The sequence below is a fragment of the Tachypleus tridentatus genome, chromosome 2 (assembly GCF_004210375.1).
Source record: "Tachypleus tridentatus isolate NWPU-2018 chromosome 2, ASM421037v1, whole genome shotgun sequence".
Taxonomy (NCBI): domain Eukaryota; kingdom Metazoa; phylum Arthropoda; class Merostomata; order Xiphosura; family Limulidae; genus Tachypleus; species Tachypleus tridentatus.
The window spans coordinates 22,637,475-22,657,517 of record NC_134826.1 but is presented as its reverse complement, the minus strand read 5'-3'; the positions used below and the strand labels follow the sequence as shown (position 1 = coordinate 22,657,517).

Sequence of the window (20,043 nt, the reverse complement as noted above, 5' to 3'; positions counted from 1 at the left end):
ATCTCAGAAGCTACTGAATTTGCATCCCCACTATCAATCTTGGGCACTGAAAGAATCTTCTCTAAACCTTCACCTGAAACTAAAATTGCCAAACATTCGATCTTCTCTCTGCCAACCAAATCAGGCATCAGCTTACCATCCCAGTGTAATGTCAAAGGAACGTTTGGAGAAAAACTTTCCTTCAATTCAGCTGCTAGGAGAGTACGGTTAGTAATTCGTTTCCTCCTTATGGAACTTGGGCTAATGGCAAGATCCTCGATATTATGTCCAACATGAGCTGCAAAAGGAAGCAAAATTTGCGCGGCTTTTCGATCACTGATCTGGGTTCTGTCTAAAGCCAAAGCTAGCCTTTCACTAATGCCAACTTTTCGTTTGGTTCCGGAAGCATGTTATTTTGTGCGAATTGCGCAACCCCTAAATATTAATGTATTTGATTGATTTTTATGCTAGCATATTTTTTTCATTGAATGGAATCAAATTATAAGCGAGCGACTGAGTGTCACAACTTTTTGTTTTTTGATGCACCCTAATATGTATTTTACACTGAAAACATACATTACCTGTTCATATGTATTTTACACTGACAAACACTGAGAACAAATGTTACCTGTTCTTCTGAACGAACACTTTATATTCTTCTGAAACAACAACTGCATCAATGCTATCGACCATTTTTTTCTGAATAGCTTGAAACTTTTCTCCAGTGAGGTCTGTAAACTTGCAGTAATCCTTTAAAAGTTCTTTCCTGATATAAAAACAAAACTAAAACCTGATTCCAACAAAACTTACCAAAATAAATTATCATAAAACCTTAACTTTTTTCACTATACATATAATATTCATATTGTAGAAAATGACTATTATGGTACATGTAAGACTAATCAAACAAAAGACATGACTATACAAGAAGTTATGTGAAAGATAAAAGAAAATACCAATTAATATGAAATAGCAAATACACAAAGTACCAAATGTCTTTAAAATATTCAATAGTGAATGATTAATCCTAAAATGTCCATGGTGTATGTGTTGTTTCACTACATTGAAAGAAATACCAGATGAAGTGGTTTTGAACGAAACAAACTTGATATGTAGCTTTTGTAAAATATTATTCACAAGTAATATTTGCATAAATTCTCGGTTTTGAAAATTAAAAAAAACTCCTTATTGGTACATTTTAAAGGAACAATAAGAAAATTCTTATCTTCCTTATAAATCCCAATTACCAATTTGTATTTCTTCCTACATTCTGGTAGGGAATTTTGACTTTGTTTTAGAAAAAAACTACACAGATTGTATATAAGCACAGCTAGTGTGGGTATTAACACTTACTAATAAAGCAGATAACAATGTTTTGACCTTCTTAGGTCATCTTCATGTTAACTTGAGATACATATAAGAAAGTGTTGTCAACATAAAGATGACCTAAGAAGGTTGAAATGTTGTTTTCTGCTTTATTGGTAAATGTTAATATCCATACCAACCATCCAGAGATACATTTTTACTTCAAATTCTCACCACCACGAATTACTTGTACACAGATTGATTCACTGTGCTGCCAATTGTAAACATATATTAAAAATAACTTTTCTCAACCATACCAAAAAATTCAAGTACTTTGTTTCTAATTATTAATCATAAGAAATCTTCATTTAATATATTAATTAAGCCTCAAACTTGTTTTGTATTATTTCATATATATATATAGTTTTCTTTAAAACCTGGTGATTTTCTTTCTCCATTCAAGCAGTTTAAGTTCATAAAGTCTCATGTAAACATGGCACAATAAACATCAGTCTTCTTGCTGACACACAACTTGGTATAAAAGTGCACTAAGTCTCAGAAGTTAACATGTTCTCATTCCACAAAAACATTTTCCTATCATACTGCAACTTCATAACTCAAATTGAGTATTAGATAATGAACTAAGTTTTTCACAAGCTTTAAATAAAACAAAGGGAAACAAAAATAATTATGGTGGAAGTTGCTGAAAAACATATTTCCTCTTGGTAATGTAACACACCAAGCCAAGTTTTTCTCCCACTGTTTTGATCTTCACTGATCAGAAAACCGTGTTGGTTTACACAGTTAAAGAGACTTGAAAACAAACTAATTAAATTTTTTATAACAGTAGCTTACGAGTTCTCAAAAGTTGAGATACTGTCAATTTTTTTAACATCATGACAAATGTGATTACAAAACACTGATCTGCTAAACTGATAAAACTATAATTGTATTAAAGTTACAGAATACAAATTGGTGCTATATGGTTCAAAACAATTTTGAATTTTTTTTAGCACCTATTATGCCACAAAAATGTTCAGAACATTTGAAAACCATTTTGTACATTTGTTATGTACTGAAATTTACCAAACACTGCAAATAAGAAAGATTTTGTAGAAAATTAAAATTTTTAAATAAATTTCAACACAATTTTTAAAATGTGTGGAACAATAACTATAGCTTTAATGATGTAATTAATTTGACACATTGGTTAATTTGTTGTATTTTTTGTATTCCCCTGTTATTTTTTTTTTTACCTTAAGCAAACCTAAAATGTTAACCTTATGGCTGGGCACAATATGGTAAGATTTCACTTTCAGTTTGCTCTGTTGTTTTTTGGTCATTTTTTAATGTTTATGTTATATTGTTTAATAATAATAATATATTTTCAAATCACATGGAATAATTGAGAGCTTTCTGGTTTTTCTGCTTTTCAGTTGCGGCTGTTTACTGTGAAGTGCAAGTGATGTAAATGAAATAATAAACTTGTGATGTTTTTACAACAAATGTGATCAAATAAGAGTATAATCCTCAAAATTATGATAATTAAACTAATACTGTATCATTCAGTAGGAAATTTCTTTTAAAACACAAGATGATCTTGTCCACACTGAGATGCATTATATTCCTGTACCTTTATATTTTTCTTCTCCAACAATTGAATGTAACTTTATTTCTGGTTCAAGTTGGAAATCATATATTAACTTCACTGAATATGTCCAGACACCTTTTTTTACTTTTTAGGATTAAAGTCCCATTATAATCTTAGGGGACAAAGGTCAAACATGACATAATACACTTAGCCTGCAGTTTCCTTATATTTCCATTATTAATCCAGATGGCAGACTCTTAGTAGAGGATCCTAACTTGTATACATTCTAAAAATTACATTCTTGCTGCTAATTAATAAAAAAAAAATTCCCAGCAGGTTCGAATACCACTAGCATAAACTAAGTACGCTGCCTCACACTACGATATTTATAACAATGAAGCTTTAAATACTTACACTCATTACTGAAACAATTAGTTATGTATGTCAATGTGACATAACACAAATAATTAGAGATACTGGGATTAATAAGGCCAAGTGATTCCCGATAATTCACACACAGAAAATAATTTATATAAAGTTGTATTTTTTACCATGATGCAGCTGATTCTTGAAGAACAGATTCTTGGAAGTTCATCAAATGAGGAATCAATTTTTCTCTGAAGTTTTCTTCATATATTCTAGCTTCTTTTATTAATAATACATATTCGTTGTGCATTCGATGCAATTTCCTCGATACTTTCAACAGTCGTTCCCTGGATTCTTCCAATTTCTTTTGTACTTTCCCTAAAAAAAAAAAAAACTAAACATGTTCTAACTGTTACCATCAGAAAAAACAAAACAAAAACCAAAAACATTTAGATAAAAATTGACACTCTGATATTTCCAATGGAACATTAGGGATGTTACATTTATAATCAAAATATCCGTTACATAACTTGTTTTGTACTGTACTTTTTACAGGTAGAGCCTGGATAAGCTCCTTCATATAACACATTCAACTCTATTATTGTGAAATGACATTTGGATAGCTGGAATAATGAAATAAATAGTAATAATGTGAAACACTAATTATGATTAATGGATTATTTTGCAAGTTCTACTCTGAAAGATAAAACTGAACATCATTAATCTAAAATAATAATGAGAAATTATACTGGCAATATATTCGTAAAATGACTCGTTTGGGTCGAGAAAGATTTTATCATACATATTTTTCTCTACAAGTGGGTTTTCTTATCAGTGATCACACTGTAAATATTTTAATTATTTGTATTTTTGGAATAATCAAAAACATTAACAACTGTGAAACATTAATTTTGATCAACAAGTTATTTGTAATTAATATGCATCTTTCTCTGTTTCTTTCTTGTTCATTTCCACTTTAAAAATTTTAAGAACTCTTAAGAGTAACTTGCCTTCCCACAGCTGGTTGCAGGCAGCAAAAAGCAGTAAGTGCTAAGATGTCTTGGGTGTAAGCACCTAATTCCATAACAAATTGATATTCCATATTTCTGGCTTATTTAGCATCAGCATTTGGATTTTATCTAGTAGATGGAATATCCCTAATGCATTTGGGACCTACTACCATAGAGAGTATCCATTATTACTTTAAGCTGACAACTTGGATTAGCAGTGGAATTAGCTAAAACCTTCTGAATGCTTTCTTATTACATGACACATGCATAAGACAAAATTTTTACACACAAGCATTTCTTAAAAATAGAATGCCACTAACAATGACTTTCAGGAATATCTGTTTTGTATAAATCATGAAAAGCTAAAGTCTCAAACACCTGTCTAAGGAAGATGATCCTTCCAATAAATCTATTTTTTACATCTAGATAAAAAATATTTTGTACAAAAGTGGTTGATTGGTTGAGTTTTATGGCACAAAGCAACTAGGTTATCTGCAGCAAATATCCAGTAAAAAGTTAAAATTATTAAAATTCATAAAAGTAAATTAACATAAAACCAAACAAAGTTTAATTTTTGAATTTTTAAAAACATAAATAACATTAAATCCAATTTTTACATCTAGTTTACAGCAAGAGAAAAACTACAGTAATACAAGTTGTAGAGGATTTTCTGTAGCATAATTGTAATTATAACTTGCCATGATGACTAACTGGCAAGTTCAAAAATCATTGTTGGTCACTTGAAGTTTGCCTTTCCAGTCCATTTCTTAATTTCAAATTGAACTAGATGTACTTTGATTCTTAAAAAGGGAGACACATTAAAAAAGGTCTGATTTATAAATTAGACAAGTTAAATAGCATTAATGGCTTTTAAAAAACTAAAAATATTTGTAAGGTGAACAGTATCACCATTGCCAAGGACACTGTAATGCTATGGATAAACCTTGGGATGAAACGTTTAAAATGGTGCTATCGCTGAGAGTGGTGATGACAGTAAGACAATAAAATGTGGCTTATTGTGACCTGAGTGTTACACAGACAACACATTGTTGCATCAGTCTCAAATAAAAGAAAACAATGGAAAATGATGAGTTAAAAAACTGCAACCAATGTGTAATCCAATTAGGATAACTTTCTCTTTCTGATACTTACAGCCAAAGTCCAATAGATGGTTTTCTTTAGAAAAGCTTGTTTTCACATTCATTCCAAGTTGACTGCCAACTGGCATGGAGCCGAGCCTTGTATACAGAACCACAGTCGCTGTATGGAACAGGCACAGTAGTGATGGTGCCAGAGCAGACAAATTTAACTGCAGTATCAGCAAGCTTGTTCCCACAAATACAAATGTGGCCTGGTATCCAAAAAAAACTGGATAGAAGTAGATCTTAAAGAGAAATGGGCCAGTTGGTTTTGAATATCAGAGAGTACAGCATGAGAACTAATGTGAAGTGATTTCAGGGCCAGTAGAGAACAAAGCAAGTTAGTATAAATAGTGCAATTTCAGCACCACTTAGCTTCTGTGATCTGGGGCAAGAAAAATGATGTACAGTTCAGCAGGGAACACAAACTAGAGGGGATTCTGTGATCAACAGACAGTACTTCCAAATGGGAGAATATGCTATTCTCAGATGACTTAAAAAAAGGTCACATTTGGGGATTATAATAAGCCATGGTGGGATAGGCTGACCAGTGGATACAGCAATGTTATCCAAGGACAGACCCAAATCATCCAACTGCGCATGGATATAAAGGCTAAAAGGAACAATGGCAGATTATCTGTTCTGAAAAAGCATAGACCACTGAGGAAGGAAAACACAACCCCAGGTGGGATGCTTTGGTAAGAAACGAAGTTTCGAAGCATAGAGTAAAGACAGTTACAAATGGCAGAGGTGCAAAGAAGGTTCATGAGACTATGTATAAGCTATGAACTAGAAAGGCTCAGTGCAGAGCTGAAGTGCCTGATAGCAAATGGGGCCCAGAATATTCAAAGCCGAGGTCTTGGCAGAGCTATAGACCGGTGACCCATAGCATAGTTCTGATCAAATAAAAGCATGATATATCTTTATACTGGGTGTGAATTTAACCCAAGATTCCTTCTGACTTTGAAGTCTTAACCACTGAGCATGTGCATGGGCCTGCTGGAAAGCAATACAGTTAGAAAATGTTGGATACCTACGAAAAGTATCCCAGACCCATTTTTTTTACCCTTCTATGCCATGTGGCAGGCAGGATTCCACCACAAACAAGGATATCGTGGAAAATGTGTCAAGGTTTTAGGAATACACTGAGCAGCTGCCTGTATAATACAATCAGTTACTACTGCCATACAGTTATCTATTGATGGCTTACAAACAATGGCAGTCAAGTTTTGCAAGAGCAGTGAAAGAAGGCCAGCTTCCACTGGGACATGGAGGTCAGGTGGTATCAACCACAGCCAGTTTCTTTCAAAATTATACGAAAAATTATCACTGCCTCATTGGTTATTGTCAACCCTCAAAGAAAAGTGGGAAAAGAGTAGAGGGGAGGAAACAGAGAGATGAGTTGCAGTAAAGGACTGACTAGGTGCATGAAAATAAGTAGAAGAACCAATATTGAAAGGAGAAAGGTTGTGATCAGAGAGAATAAGCTCTATGGAGCAACCCCTTCCATCAACCACTTCCCCAGAGGGTATGATGTCCATTAAAGTCCTCCAGGATTAAAAAGGGAGACAGCAGCTATTCAATGAGAGCATCAAGGTCTGATTGATCTTATGTCTCTACAGGGGATAGGTAGAGAGAACAAACAGCAATAATACGACCCACAGAAAAATGGATGGCTACTTCCAAGGTTCCAAGGGTTTGTTGAGTGGCAGACAGGGTGAGCACATGCTGATCAACCAACAGTGCCACCCCTCCATACACTCATCCATCTCACAGCCCATCATTTCTTTGCAAAGAAAACTGCCAAAAGGAGACTGTATCGGCAGGTTTCAGAAATGTTTCCTGTAAGGAAAGATGTACAGGATGGTAAGAAGCAATCAGTGCTTTGATGTCATCCAAATTAGAACATAAACCTTGACAGTTCCACTATATCAAGGTGGCCATTTTTATTTGTGTAGAAAAATTGGGTTGAAAGCCCTTCTGTTTACGACCACATCTTTTTTTCCTTATTGTCTTTATTCGAGGGATGTCTGTTGACCTCCATGTATCCTACCCCGAGTTAATTGGGCAGGTCTTCGTTGTTGGAAGACATGAATATTTGATCGTTTTGCATTTTGGAGTGGGAAAAGAACATGTACTTGAAGAAATTCCCATACCTGGAACCAAAGGAAGGGGATCTTATGGTTTCCTGAAATGTACGTTAGGGACAGAGATGGGTGTTGGCATTGATTCATTATCTTTTTTAACTATGTAGGTCAAAAGACATTTCATTTGGTTTGAGAATGAAACTTTTGGAGGCACAGAGAGATCTGTCTGGACTCCCACAGTAGAAGCGGAATGTAATGCAGCAGCATGGTCCGAGATGAAGTGGTGGATAGCAGCTTTCGAGCCTTAGGGTAAGTAATGTCTTGAATCGTTTTCAAATGCTACACCTCTTTTTCTTCCAACCATTTATGACAAGAATGAAAGTAGGATGGAGGAGAGCCACTGTAATTGAGGCAATGAGGGTCTGTTTCACACTCATATGCTTGATGGTCCTTGCCACTGCAACAAGCACACATCAAGGAACCATGACATCAAGTCTTTGAGTGACCAAACTGCTGACACTGGAAACATCCGAGAAGATTTGGAATGTATGGCTCTACCTTGCAATTAATATAACCTGCCTTGATGGTGGCAGGTGGACATGGTGATGTAAACGTAACAATGAGGACATTGGTTGGCATCATAATTCCATATTTGTGAGTGGGGATACACTTCACTGCAGAAACTCCTTGGGAGAAAAAACCAGTGAGAATCTCTGACTCAAGGATGTTCTTCAAATCCCTGTCAATAATAACTCCTCATGAAGAATTCAAAGTACCATGAAGCATAACCTCAATAGATATATCCCCAATCACCTATAAATGCAAGAGAAGTTCACTGTATTGAGATTTGAATGTTTCCACCAATATGTCACCAGAGCAAAGCTTCTTTACTGACTTTGGAATGCCAACAAGTCCCTCTAGTCCCTTCTGAATGAAAAAGGGAAACATTCACCCTAAAGGTTTATCTGAGAGAATGTAGTACAAGAGAATGAAGTACAGGTGTTACAGATGTTGAAGACTGCTGCTTAGAATCTTCAAGACCTGGTCATTTATTTACCTATGGACTGTTTTTCACTATTTTATTTAAGTTTTTATTTGGAGGATCCATAATAAAAAAAAAATATTTTGGTGCCCACTGACCACACCCACCATGGAGAAGGGATGCACTAAATACCAAACAAGGACACTGCAGTAATGCCAGGGTTTTTTGAGCACTATACCCAAACACCAGCATCAGATACAATGTCAACAACACCTGTTGAGAACATCCAACATTGGTACTTGGTTGACCCTAGCCAAGTGGACCAGCCAACTAACCCTGGGGGGCTACCCCAATGCTGTCCGTCTATAGGAATTTAAGGCCAAAGTGGTGTGTTTGGATTGGATCTGTCAACCACCAAGAATCTCTTCTCCCCTTCATGGGTCACCATGCATGGCAAACATATGGGTGGATGTTTAGATCCCAGAGGAGGTAAACTGAAAGAACAGAACTTTCCCTGGGAGGTCCCCTCCCCACATACAGGAATTCACACAGAGGGGTAATATAAAAGTGAACCAATATAACATTTTAGAGGAAACATTAAAGTTCCATTTAGACTAACCTCCAAGTTAGCTATGTAAACTAATGTTAAACAGTTCACTTAAAACATGTACTCTCTCAATGTGAACAAGTCAAAGTCTGAACATCACAATCTTTTTCCCAGCCTACATGGTAATGTTGACTTTGGAATTCATAACTCATAAAACTGCTTTATACAGAAAAGTAATGATCACAAACTGGGAGAAATATGGTAATGTATAACAACAAGAAAAAGGAAAAAGAACCAATTTAAATGACAATCAAACATGTGTCACACAGGAAGCTTGAAGAGGAGATGAAATTTTCCATAGAAGTGTAGGCTCGGTAGAGAGAGGAACATGTGTCACGTATGCCACCATTGGTTAACAGGTAATGCACGAGACACACTAGAATGTACTAACTCCAATAAGGGGGTGCAAGGTTTAAGATATTCATAAAGAAAATATTTGCACATATAGAAAACATTAAAAGAGAATAGCTACGTACCATAGAGGAATTAAACTTAATTAAGTTACTTTACACCGTATTTTATAATTGCCTATAATTAATACTCTCAGCACCTTTCAGGTGAACAGCAGATTATATGAGATTTTCAAACCTGGGTTAACTCTTAGTATTTTTCATGCAACTAATGATAAAAACACACATTCATAAATCAATAAATTATTTGTAAAATTACAATCTTGACTAAAAATGTGTACTTGCTAAAATATTTGAAAATTCTTGGGGAATTTAAAATATTCATCTCATTAACTAATGACAGCAAGAAACAAATACTAAATACATGTTTGTATGTTACACCCCTGTCATTACAATATCGTTATTTGAAAAATCATGAAACTTCATTATTTTCATATTAGTCATAAGGTTTTTTTGTTGTTTTCAAATGTCCAAGAGGCTACCACCACGTTTTCAACTGTTCAAAAAACAACTACCATGTTTTTAAATATTCAAAAGGCTACTTGCCATAACTTCTGTAACAACTAAAGTTTCAAATTTTACCTCTTATATACAAGTCTTCAAACTTTGCTTTTGCCGTTTTGAACGATTCCAGGCACTTTTCATATTCTACTTTTGTTTTCCCTACCCCATCTTGAAACTGAAAAAAATAAAACTGGTATTTACAGCAGTGTAACACTGAATATTACAACATTAAAAAGTGGCATGGATCCTGTCCTTTTATCAAATACCAGGAACAAATAAATATAAATATTTTGAAAGTATTTGTTCTTTTATATTTCATATTTAAACTGTTTACTTTACAATAGTTTAAATGTTCTGCAAGTTATACTTTCTTTGAACATCAATTTTTGTCAACTTTTTCCCTTAGAATGTTAAATATATTGAATATTTTATATATTTCTATTATAAAAGATATTTACATTATTAGCTTAGAATACTGATTTAGGACTAATCTAAACCTCTTAAGTTGGTTGAGATTTGTGGTAACAGATTATGGATAAAATATTCCTAACATTGAAATATCATAAGGTATCCTGATACCGTAATCTCTTTTTCATGACATAAACCAACTTTAAGTGGGGAGGTAGGTTAGGAGACTGTCAGCAGAGGTAAGTATTATTGAAAATGCATTTTCAGTTTAGGAAAATGTCAACTTCCAAAACATATTTACCATCTGCTGACACTGCAGCTAGAATCCCACATTGAAAAGGTGGAGAGGCTGATGCAGGCATGATACATTCAGAAAGCATTTGAATAGAAATGTGTGTACCAAGATTAAAGTGGTACAAGGGAGAGGAAACCACAATGCATCCAGAACAGGTATGCTCTTGGAACTTAATTCTAATAACAAAAGTTGAACAGAACGTGAGTAATCATCAGTATAGGTCAGCCCCAACCTGATAGCCGAGGCCCCACAAATTAATGATGAGATTGTGCATGTCGTACCAAACCAAAGGAACAGAACTCATCTGGTTTGGAAGTAAGGACATTTCCCCTCACTCCCCAGTCAAGTGGACAAGAAGTATTCTGCATGCTCCTGGAAGGAATTATGGAGAAGGTGTAAAACCTTTGCTCAACCAAAAACCTAGGATGGGATCACTTCTTGTTCAAAATTGATGAAATAGTGGACCACCTTCAATGAACAATGTACTAAACCAACATACATCAAAGACTAGGACCATGCACTCACCAACTGGTTAGCTTTATGTTAAATCTGAATCACTTGTGAGTAGGCTCCCACAGAGGTTGATGCAAGTCCTACAAACATCTGAGAAAGACATTCTGGAACCCTAGTACGAGGACCCCCAATTTACCCTCTTCTCTGATAGTGGAGAATGCAATAAAATGCTTTGGAGGAAAAGCCTTTGCCTGCCGACCAAGTGGCTGTAAATTATAGGTAATAAGGACTCCTAAGCTCCACTACAGGAGTCTTGAGAGTAAAATGCATTGGACAGTCCTGAAGACCAGTGCTCAAGAAACTGCAAGTTTCCTTCATGTTTAAAAGCACACCAATCCTGATTTATTCAACCTGAAGATTGGTAGGGACAGAAAGGGTCCCCTATAGCTTTACTCATGATTGTCATAAGTGGCAGCTCATAAGGTAATACAATCCAGTAGATACATAGGTCTTATGGAATACCCAATTTTGACAAGAGCCTGTAATAATTATACTGAAAGTGATCACTAGTGGGAAACTAAGAAGAGAGAGTGCATCTACATGGGCAACACTTCCAACAAAGCAGAATCAGATGAAAAATAAAGGAACCCTAGAAATAAAAAGAGTATACATTTTCCTCAATCATTCACCTGTGGTGGTCAAATAGCTACAAAATGTACTAAAAATAACCCTTAGAAGAGGAAACTGCCAGATTATGCAAATAATGAAAAGAAAAGTATTAGTAGCAACTCACACAGTCTTCCAAAGGGCAATTCAACCAGGTAACTAATGATATAGAAATATGATGAATTTGGTGAGATGTGACATGCAAAAGATTTCTCTCCCATAACAATAATGCACTATAGGCTATGTGAATCAATTTACAAAACCATCTTATGAGGATAATGGGAAAAAAGTCACAGGAAATACAAGGATACCAATGAATGAACAATCAGTTCCTAGAACCTCAAAATGAGTTAATACAAGCCATATAACACTTGAGGGCTCTGACAGAACATAATGAATGATCAGGATCTGAGCAGTTATAAAAGTGAGAAATGGCTGTCAAATGGACAGGTAAAAGCACCTTTTTACTTCCTTAACTGCCAGTGTCTTGGAAAGAAAAGGCATATCAGGGTAAAACAAGTCAAATGATAAAAAATCCTATTTATGTGAATTATAAACAATTCTGACCAATGATGTCCACATGCCAACAAGCACAAGAAAACAGATATATTTAAAGTAATCACATATTCCAATCTAGACCCCCAAAGGCTCAAAATGGAGCCCATCTTCAGAGAATCTGAGTAGGCCTCCTCCTGGTGATGATAAACCAAAGTAAGCTGAACCAATAAACGTGGGGGCCAAAGGCATAGTCATCTCTTTTTGCAACTGAAAGGCAAATCTCTCAGCATGAAAAGTAATATCAGTAAGAGAAAGAGAAAAACCAACTAGCCACTTGCCATCCTTTCGAATAACAACAAAGGAGTACAGTTAAATGCAGCAGGATAACATTTCATGTCTGATATCAATGGAAACTGAACCCAAAACCCTCACATTAAGGGACAATCGTAGCTATAAATATAGTATTGTGATGTAATATATTAATATTACTACATCCTTTTAATGGTCCTATTAAGTTTTTTTCTTTCACATTTAAAATAAACAAAATTGCTTAGAACTGTGGAGTTGATTAACAAGGTTTTTAGGTATTTCAAACGTTGCTCACTTGGTGGATCTGTAGTGTAAACTAAGAAAATGTTTTAAAATAATGTAAAAACAAGAGATATACAACAGATATGCAACGAGTGATCTCAGTAACAATATATGAATATGAATCTTTGCTTTGTTGGCCTGATTGGTGTGATGATTTGTCTTGATCCATGTTCAACAGCCAATGAGAAAACATGTTCCTTTATTATTATTATTTCCTTTTGATTATGTGCTGATTGAAATTTTTAGCTCTGACCAATATATAGTATTTAAGAAAGGCACAAGGCTTTATCACTTATTATTAAACTGAAAATGGGAAAAGTTCAAGTGTATTCATGGAACCATAACTGATGAAGAATTTATTAGTATTTGTTTCAGTTAAGTGCAAAGCTACATAATTGATTACCCGTGCCCACTACGAGTATCAAAACCCAATTTTAGCATTACAACTTTTCACACATACTGCTGTGCCACTACAAGCAATTTGTTAGAAATCTGTTCATCACTGCACAATCATTCTGAGCTTCTTTTAAGAGTCTGTATTGTAGTTTTTCTTGTTTTAAATAGGTTTCTTCTTGTATAGAACTACAGCAAGGAAGAACCAAAACTTGATATCAAATAAAATTCAGATACAATCTTTAAAAGAATCTGGGATGAGATGTAATTTCACACAGACTATTTCAATTACATTTGAAATGCTTCATTATACAGCATGCACACCTGTTACAATCCACAGTGCTATTTAAACCAATCCCACCTAGTATGCCAAATGAAGATAGTTCTCAATTAATTGAAAAAAAGGCAAATAAAAAAGAGAACCAACAATGTACAAATTATCATTCCCAATTGCTGACCCAAAGAATCAATTAGCATAAATTACAACTTCTGTTAAGATATGCTTCTGTGATCAATGGTATTTCTGCTTCCCACATGCTTTTCTTTTTAATACACAAGTAATAAAGAAATATTTCAAATTCATACTTAAACAGAAGATACATGTTTAACAAACTAACAGATCTTCTTTAGAGTCATCAATATGTGAACAAAGATCACATATCCTATCCAAGTACATTTCAACAACATACATCATTAACAGTTACATAAATGCGTACTGTATAACAGTACCTTGATTAGTTCCCCGTGTAGTCTGCCGTATTCCTCTGTGAAATGCTTTCTCAGAGCCCGTTTTTCAAGAATAAGACTATTCACACAGTCTAAGGTGTGTGATCCCAAATGATCCGCATTCTGTTGTATCAGGTTACTCCAAGCTTCAGCTTCCGATAAAATACTATTCCATGCCTTAGAACAAAAACATCAACTAATGTATTCATTTCATACAACCGAGGACAGCATTTGCATTAAGAAATACATTTTTAATTAAGCTAAAAAGTTGATAAATAATATAAAACAGAAAGAAAGAAAAAATCGGCCCGGCATGGCCAAGTGTGTTAAAGCATGCGACTCGTAAACTGAAGGTCGTGGGTTCGCATCCCCATCGCACCAAATATGCTTGCCCTTTCAGCTATGGGGGCATTATAATGTGACAGTCGATCCCTCTATTCGTTGGTAAAAGAGTAGCCCAAGAGTTGGTAGTGGGTGGTGAAGACTAGCTGCCTTCCCTCTAGTCTTACACTGCTAAATTAGGGACGGCTAGCACAGATAGCCCTTGAGTAGCTTTGCGTGAAATTCAAAACAAACAAACAAACAAAAAATAAACCAGTTAACTTCCCTAACAGTTTATGTTTCTGCTTATAGTTCAACCTTAGCAAGACTTGTTGTGTCTTCCAAAATAAACATTCAAAAAACTCTTGATGACAAGAAACCCACTTGAAATAAAAATGTGTCAGAACAGCTGGTATTAACACTTATTTATAAGCAGAGAACTATGTTTTGACCTTTCTAGGTCATCCACAGGTTAACATATTCATTTCATACAACTAAAGACAGCATTTGCACTAAAAAATAAATTTTTAATTAAGCTAAAACATTGATTAATAATATAACTTAATGAAAAAAACAAAAAAGAAAGCCATATATAAAAGCCACACACACAAAATCAACCAGTTCACTTCCCTAAACAATTTATGTTTCTGCTTATAGTTCAACCCTAGCAAGATGTGTTACATCTTCCAAATTAAACATTCAAAAAATACAAAATATATCTGCTTGTTTGAAAATTGTGCCAACTGGGTGCATTACAATAAAAATATCCATTTTAATAGTTTCTGCATTTTTTTCCCTATTACTTAACTCATCATTGGAGAATTTATCAAAACAAATCTTAAAACTAATAGACCTATAAACTAGCTCAAAAATAAAAGTGGAAGCTTTTTTTTAATGCACTGACACAACAAAAAGAAATGGTTTAGAAACAAGCAAACATCAAAGTGTTTATAAATTTTTTGCATAACAAGAAACCTTTAATCAATCCAGTTTATATGCCTTTATTGGAATAAAATGCAACAATTTAAAATATTTGCCAGCTATAGTTGAAAGTTTAACTATTATCAAAGTCTATGTCACTTTCCTGCTCTAGCACTAAATTAGTGTTAAACATCAATATATAAATCGTGTAATTACTGATGCGTGTATACAACAAGAAAAAGTGAATGCCAGTTAAATTGATTATTAAATACAGTGCAATAAATATAATTCTAATATTTTGCCTTCAACATTAATATACCAATTAATTTTGTTGTACTAACGAAAAATATTTACCCACCACATTTAAAAAAAAAACATTTGAACCAAGAAGTGTGAAGTGTGCAGGAGAAACAAATTAATAAATTGCAAATTAAGTACAGGCACTGATCAAATAAAGATACAATGATTTTACAATAAAAAAATGTTTAATTAGTTTAATTCACAACAGTTTTCTATATTGTGCTTACAGTAATATAATTTAAGCTATTCCCAGCAATAGCATGGCTAATGGTGTATAATTACATTTTAGATTATGATACCCTAAACTAAATAGTCTACAATGATATTGAAGCACCAATGTGATTAAGGCTTTTAGTATTTAAGATATTACAATATTTGATACCTAAAAAAGAAAGCAATAGCTATTTCACTGACACAGAAAAACTGTATCAGAGAGAGAGAGAGCTTAGGTATCTTACACCACTGGAATAACTCACTTTTAGTTTTGTCTTCATGTGCATTTATAAAATTTATAATAGTAAAAGGGGTAAACTACACATACATATATAAAAAGGTCTGCATGGACCAAAATTCTATAAATTTAAGTGCCTAGCAGTAATCTGATCTGAGCCACACAGATATTTACATGTTGCCAAAGCCTGCCTGTTACCCAATTTTCCTCAAACTAAACCTGACTTAGGCCTAAAACTTAAACAAAATATTGCTCACAAGATAGTTAGCATCAGTTGACCATAGGAAGATCGAAATGGCCTATTTTATGTTCCAACCTGCCAAGATAAAGAAAAACGTGATATAAATACTAATACGTGCCAATATTGTGGTTGTTTCTTAAAAAATCTTTTTAACAATTGATACAAAAGATATCGTAGGATTACAAAATCCTTTAAAGCAAGGGTTTTGATAATCAGGCAAAAATTATGAAACTGTCAAATAAGCATCACTTGCCTACAGCTATGGGTGTAGGTTACTTTCTTCCCAGGAAATACATCATAATTTTTTTTTCCAACAAAATTTAAAATGCTGAAAAAAAAGCATTTTTTTTACATCCAAAGCAGACCTGGCACAAACCAGAGACTTTATACTGTCAATATCCATCCCTCTTTTGGTTTGAACTAGCATTATTAGTGATATGGAGTAGGGATAACATTTAAATACATTTTGTAGCATTAAAACATTTTATATCTATAGTTAGGTTATGTATGTATTGATCCCTACTTATCTTTATCAAACTAAAGAAGTTATTATACTTGTTTTTTTGATAACTAAATTTTTCGTGCACCAAGCATGGGTGAACAATTTTTAATTTAATTACTGATCACAATTAACATCAAGCTACCCTCAATTTTAATTATATGCTAATTACTCATCACAATTACCACCAAACTACCCTCAATTTTAATTATATGCTAATTACTCATCACAGTTACCATCAAGCTACCCTCAATTTTAATTATATGCTAATTACTCATATCAATTACCATCAAGTTACCCTCAATTTTAATTATATGCCTAAAGTAACATTGTCCAGAGAGAGTTCCAAAGTGAAAGTTCATTTTTTTCCATACACTTTTCTAGAAATGTCACATTGAAATAGTTAGATTTTGATTTATGTCATGAAACACAGTGATTAGGTACCACTAAGTATCTAAAGACATTTTCCTATTTCCACACCAAGTTACTTGCGAGTCCAACTTTTTTCTTTATAGTGTCCCTAATAACAAATCAAACTAAATACTACAGATAAACCTTACATTGTACTGAATCACACTAATTACCATTATATACTTTTCCCTGTGTATTTTATCCAAATTCTTTGGTCAGGGTCTTTACTCTGAATTTTACAACAAGCAAAAATATAAAGCTATCCAATATGATACAAATATGTGGACCTCATCAGTAATGAACAACACCAAAACAAGTCATAGGGTAAAGACGGTTACATAAAAATACACCTTGTTATATAATATGCATTTTTGGAATAAATTCTCACCATCATAAAGTATAAAACAAATAAAGGCTTAAATGTCTTAACTAAAAAGCAGTTGATGCAAATGTACACTTATGAACATGTGATTTAATGAACATTAATTTTTGTCTATACTGGAATAGCACAATGTTACCCATATGTTTGTTATTAGATATAATACTCAAATGAAACAACTACCAACTGAATTCAGTAAAAAAAAATATAAAATTATGAGCACAAATGTGGTAATGTAACAGATCTGCAAATTAGTTTTGCTATAATTTTAACAGAAATACTACTTGTAGGTTATTGTTAGTTAGGGTTATACGCTAAATACATATTCAACATGCAAAATATTGTAAATGTTAGCCTGACAAACTACTTGAAAGAAGAGAAAGTTTAACATTACATTATAAAACAAGAAGAAAATCAATGTCTTTGTTCATTCCTAAATTTGTCTAATGGTAATAAGCACATAATGTAGATCAAAGTCTGAATTTTTAAACACAAATGAATTTGAACAGACAGTTTCCAGTAAAATTTGTTATTAAACAAGTAGGTAATTTTTCATGCACATCCAGCAAGTCTGAAGCAAAGTAAAATTAGCAAATCAAGTACGATCATTAAAAAACTTAACACTCCAAACATTTCATAGTATCAAATGGTTTTTAAAACAGCAGCAAGAGAGTAAATCAGATATTAAACAATGAACGAACTATTGGAATACATCTTAATATTAAAAATAAAAAAAATAATACATCTTATATTACATGGGTCAAATGTTGCCTTAAATCTGTTATTTAATTATACGATACACATTTTAACCATTGTTTTGCCTACATGTTTATGTTTTAGAACTATTTCATTTAAACTGTTCCCAAAATTTATAATGAGTAACAATTAATGTTTTGGCACGACTTGGTTATATTTTCGTGTAACATTACTCACTACACTACAACTTTTGATCAATAAAATTACTTGAAAAGTAATTATAAGTGTAAACTTAAAAAACAAAATATTTTCAGACTAACCTCACCAATCTGACTTCCACTTAGTTCATGGTTCTCTTCCACTTTTTGTCCTAAAAGACTGAGAGAGCTCAACCCCACTGCATATTCTCTGTCACACTTTACTCTAAGTTGGATGCATCGTCTCATGTTTTCAAGCAATCTAAGTTCTGCATCTTGTAAGTTAATAAGGGCTTCGTGGGAAGTCTTGCCTTGTAGTTCAGAAGCAAATCCCATTTACTGAACATAAAAATAAGGGTTCTGCTCTAATTATCATAGATATAATAATAAGAATTATATACAATATTTCTGTGGCTTACACACAAATTACGCAATTACAAATAAAGGACACAAAGACCTAATGGTTTTAAAATTCACAAAACTAAATTTTGCAAAGCATATACCTATGTATGAACAATTATATATATTTGGACATTCACGAACAACAGAATAAAAGTATGAGATATGGTACGAACACACATACAAGTGCATTGAACAGCTTACATTCAGTAATTATAATAAAAATATTACAATCAAATTATATACAAGTTTCTGTTACTATGTTCATAAATCACTTACCTATATAATAATGCTTGAGCAAAACAAAATTTATAAAATACTGTAACAAAAACAAAGAAATAAATATATTTTACTCAGGTATAGAAAAAAACGAACCAATACTCAGTAGAAACATTTACTATGTTCCCCAAAATAAAACCATTTCATTATTTTAATGAATCTTTTCACAAATTTACTATTATATTAATATTATATGCTTATATACACAATCAACTGAATATTATTAGTTGTTCGAGTTATCAAATGACTTTTGCTGATGATAATATAATTTTTTTTTAAACTCAAAGCTAAAAATACATGAAAATATAGGAGGCACATCTATACTAGTTTTAAACAAAAATTTGATTAAAAAATTACCAACCCTCACTTCTAACTTTTATCTTTACCATCTTAGACAATAATTAGATGTATCCATGACAATACAAATTTAACAGAAATACAATGAACGTAGTTTTGAAAAACAAGTCCCTTTGTTTTGTAATTGGTATATTAAACTTAAATTACAGGTTGTCATATCATCTAATTGTGATAAATCCTTTAAATAAAAATGTGAATATTTCATTTAAAAAGATACACAACACTTTATCTATACTACCTGAACAATGGTGATGTGTGAAATTGCTTCAGTATAGAAAGATGTAGCACTAGAAATAAAATGATAGTGACACTAAAACATAATTCTTTCTGAGACTTGATGTACTAATAATACACAATGAGTATTAATACTGTAATAATCTTAAACAATGACTAGATGTGGCAGACTGCTTACAACAGTCAAAAGCAAATCAATGACTTATATACTGAATATATTTGGGACTGGAACAAAGACACTTTGCCTATTTTACTTTGTTGGGATTGCATGAGGTGACAAACTAAGCTCTGTATTTTCTTCATCATTTGGTAATGGAGAATAACATTTATTTTAATGTTTCTTTCCTA

General features: G+C 33.1%; 1 protein-coding gene across 7 annotated transcripts in view; it reads right to left on the bottom strand.

The window, feature by feature from the left end:
• The window catches only part of FER (tyrosine-protein kinase Fer), a 108,269-nt gene that overhangs the window by 57,360 nt on the left and 30,866 nt on the right, over positions 1 to 20,043 (bottom strand). For 3 of the 7 annotated variants that reach the window (XM_076480455.1, XM_076480481.1, XM_076480464.1), the window contains 5 exons: positions 18,550 to 18,765; positions 14,014 to 14,187; positions 10,059 to 10,155; positions 3,427 to 3,619; positions 608 to 745 (listed from right to left, as the gene is read on the bottom strand). In XM_076480455.1, coding sequence (XP_076336570.1) covers positions 608 to 745; positions 3,427 to 3,619; positions 10,059 to 10,155; positions 14,014 to 14,187; positions 18,550 to 18,762 — 815 coding nt within the window. In that variant the 5' untranslated portion in view covers positions 18,763 to 18,765. Of the gene's footprint in view, positions 1 to 607; positions 746 to 3,426; positions 3,620 to 10,058; positions 10,156 to 14,013; positions 14,188 to 16,260; positions 16,320 to 18,549; positions 18,787 to 20,043 lie in introns of those variants that run through there. The other 4 variants (XM_076480471.1, XM_076480498.1, XM_076480490.1 and 1 more) reach the window with 4 other exon arrangements.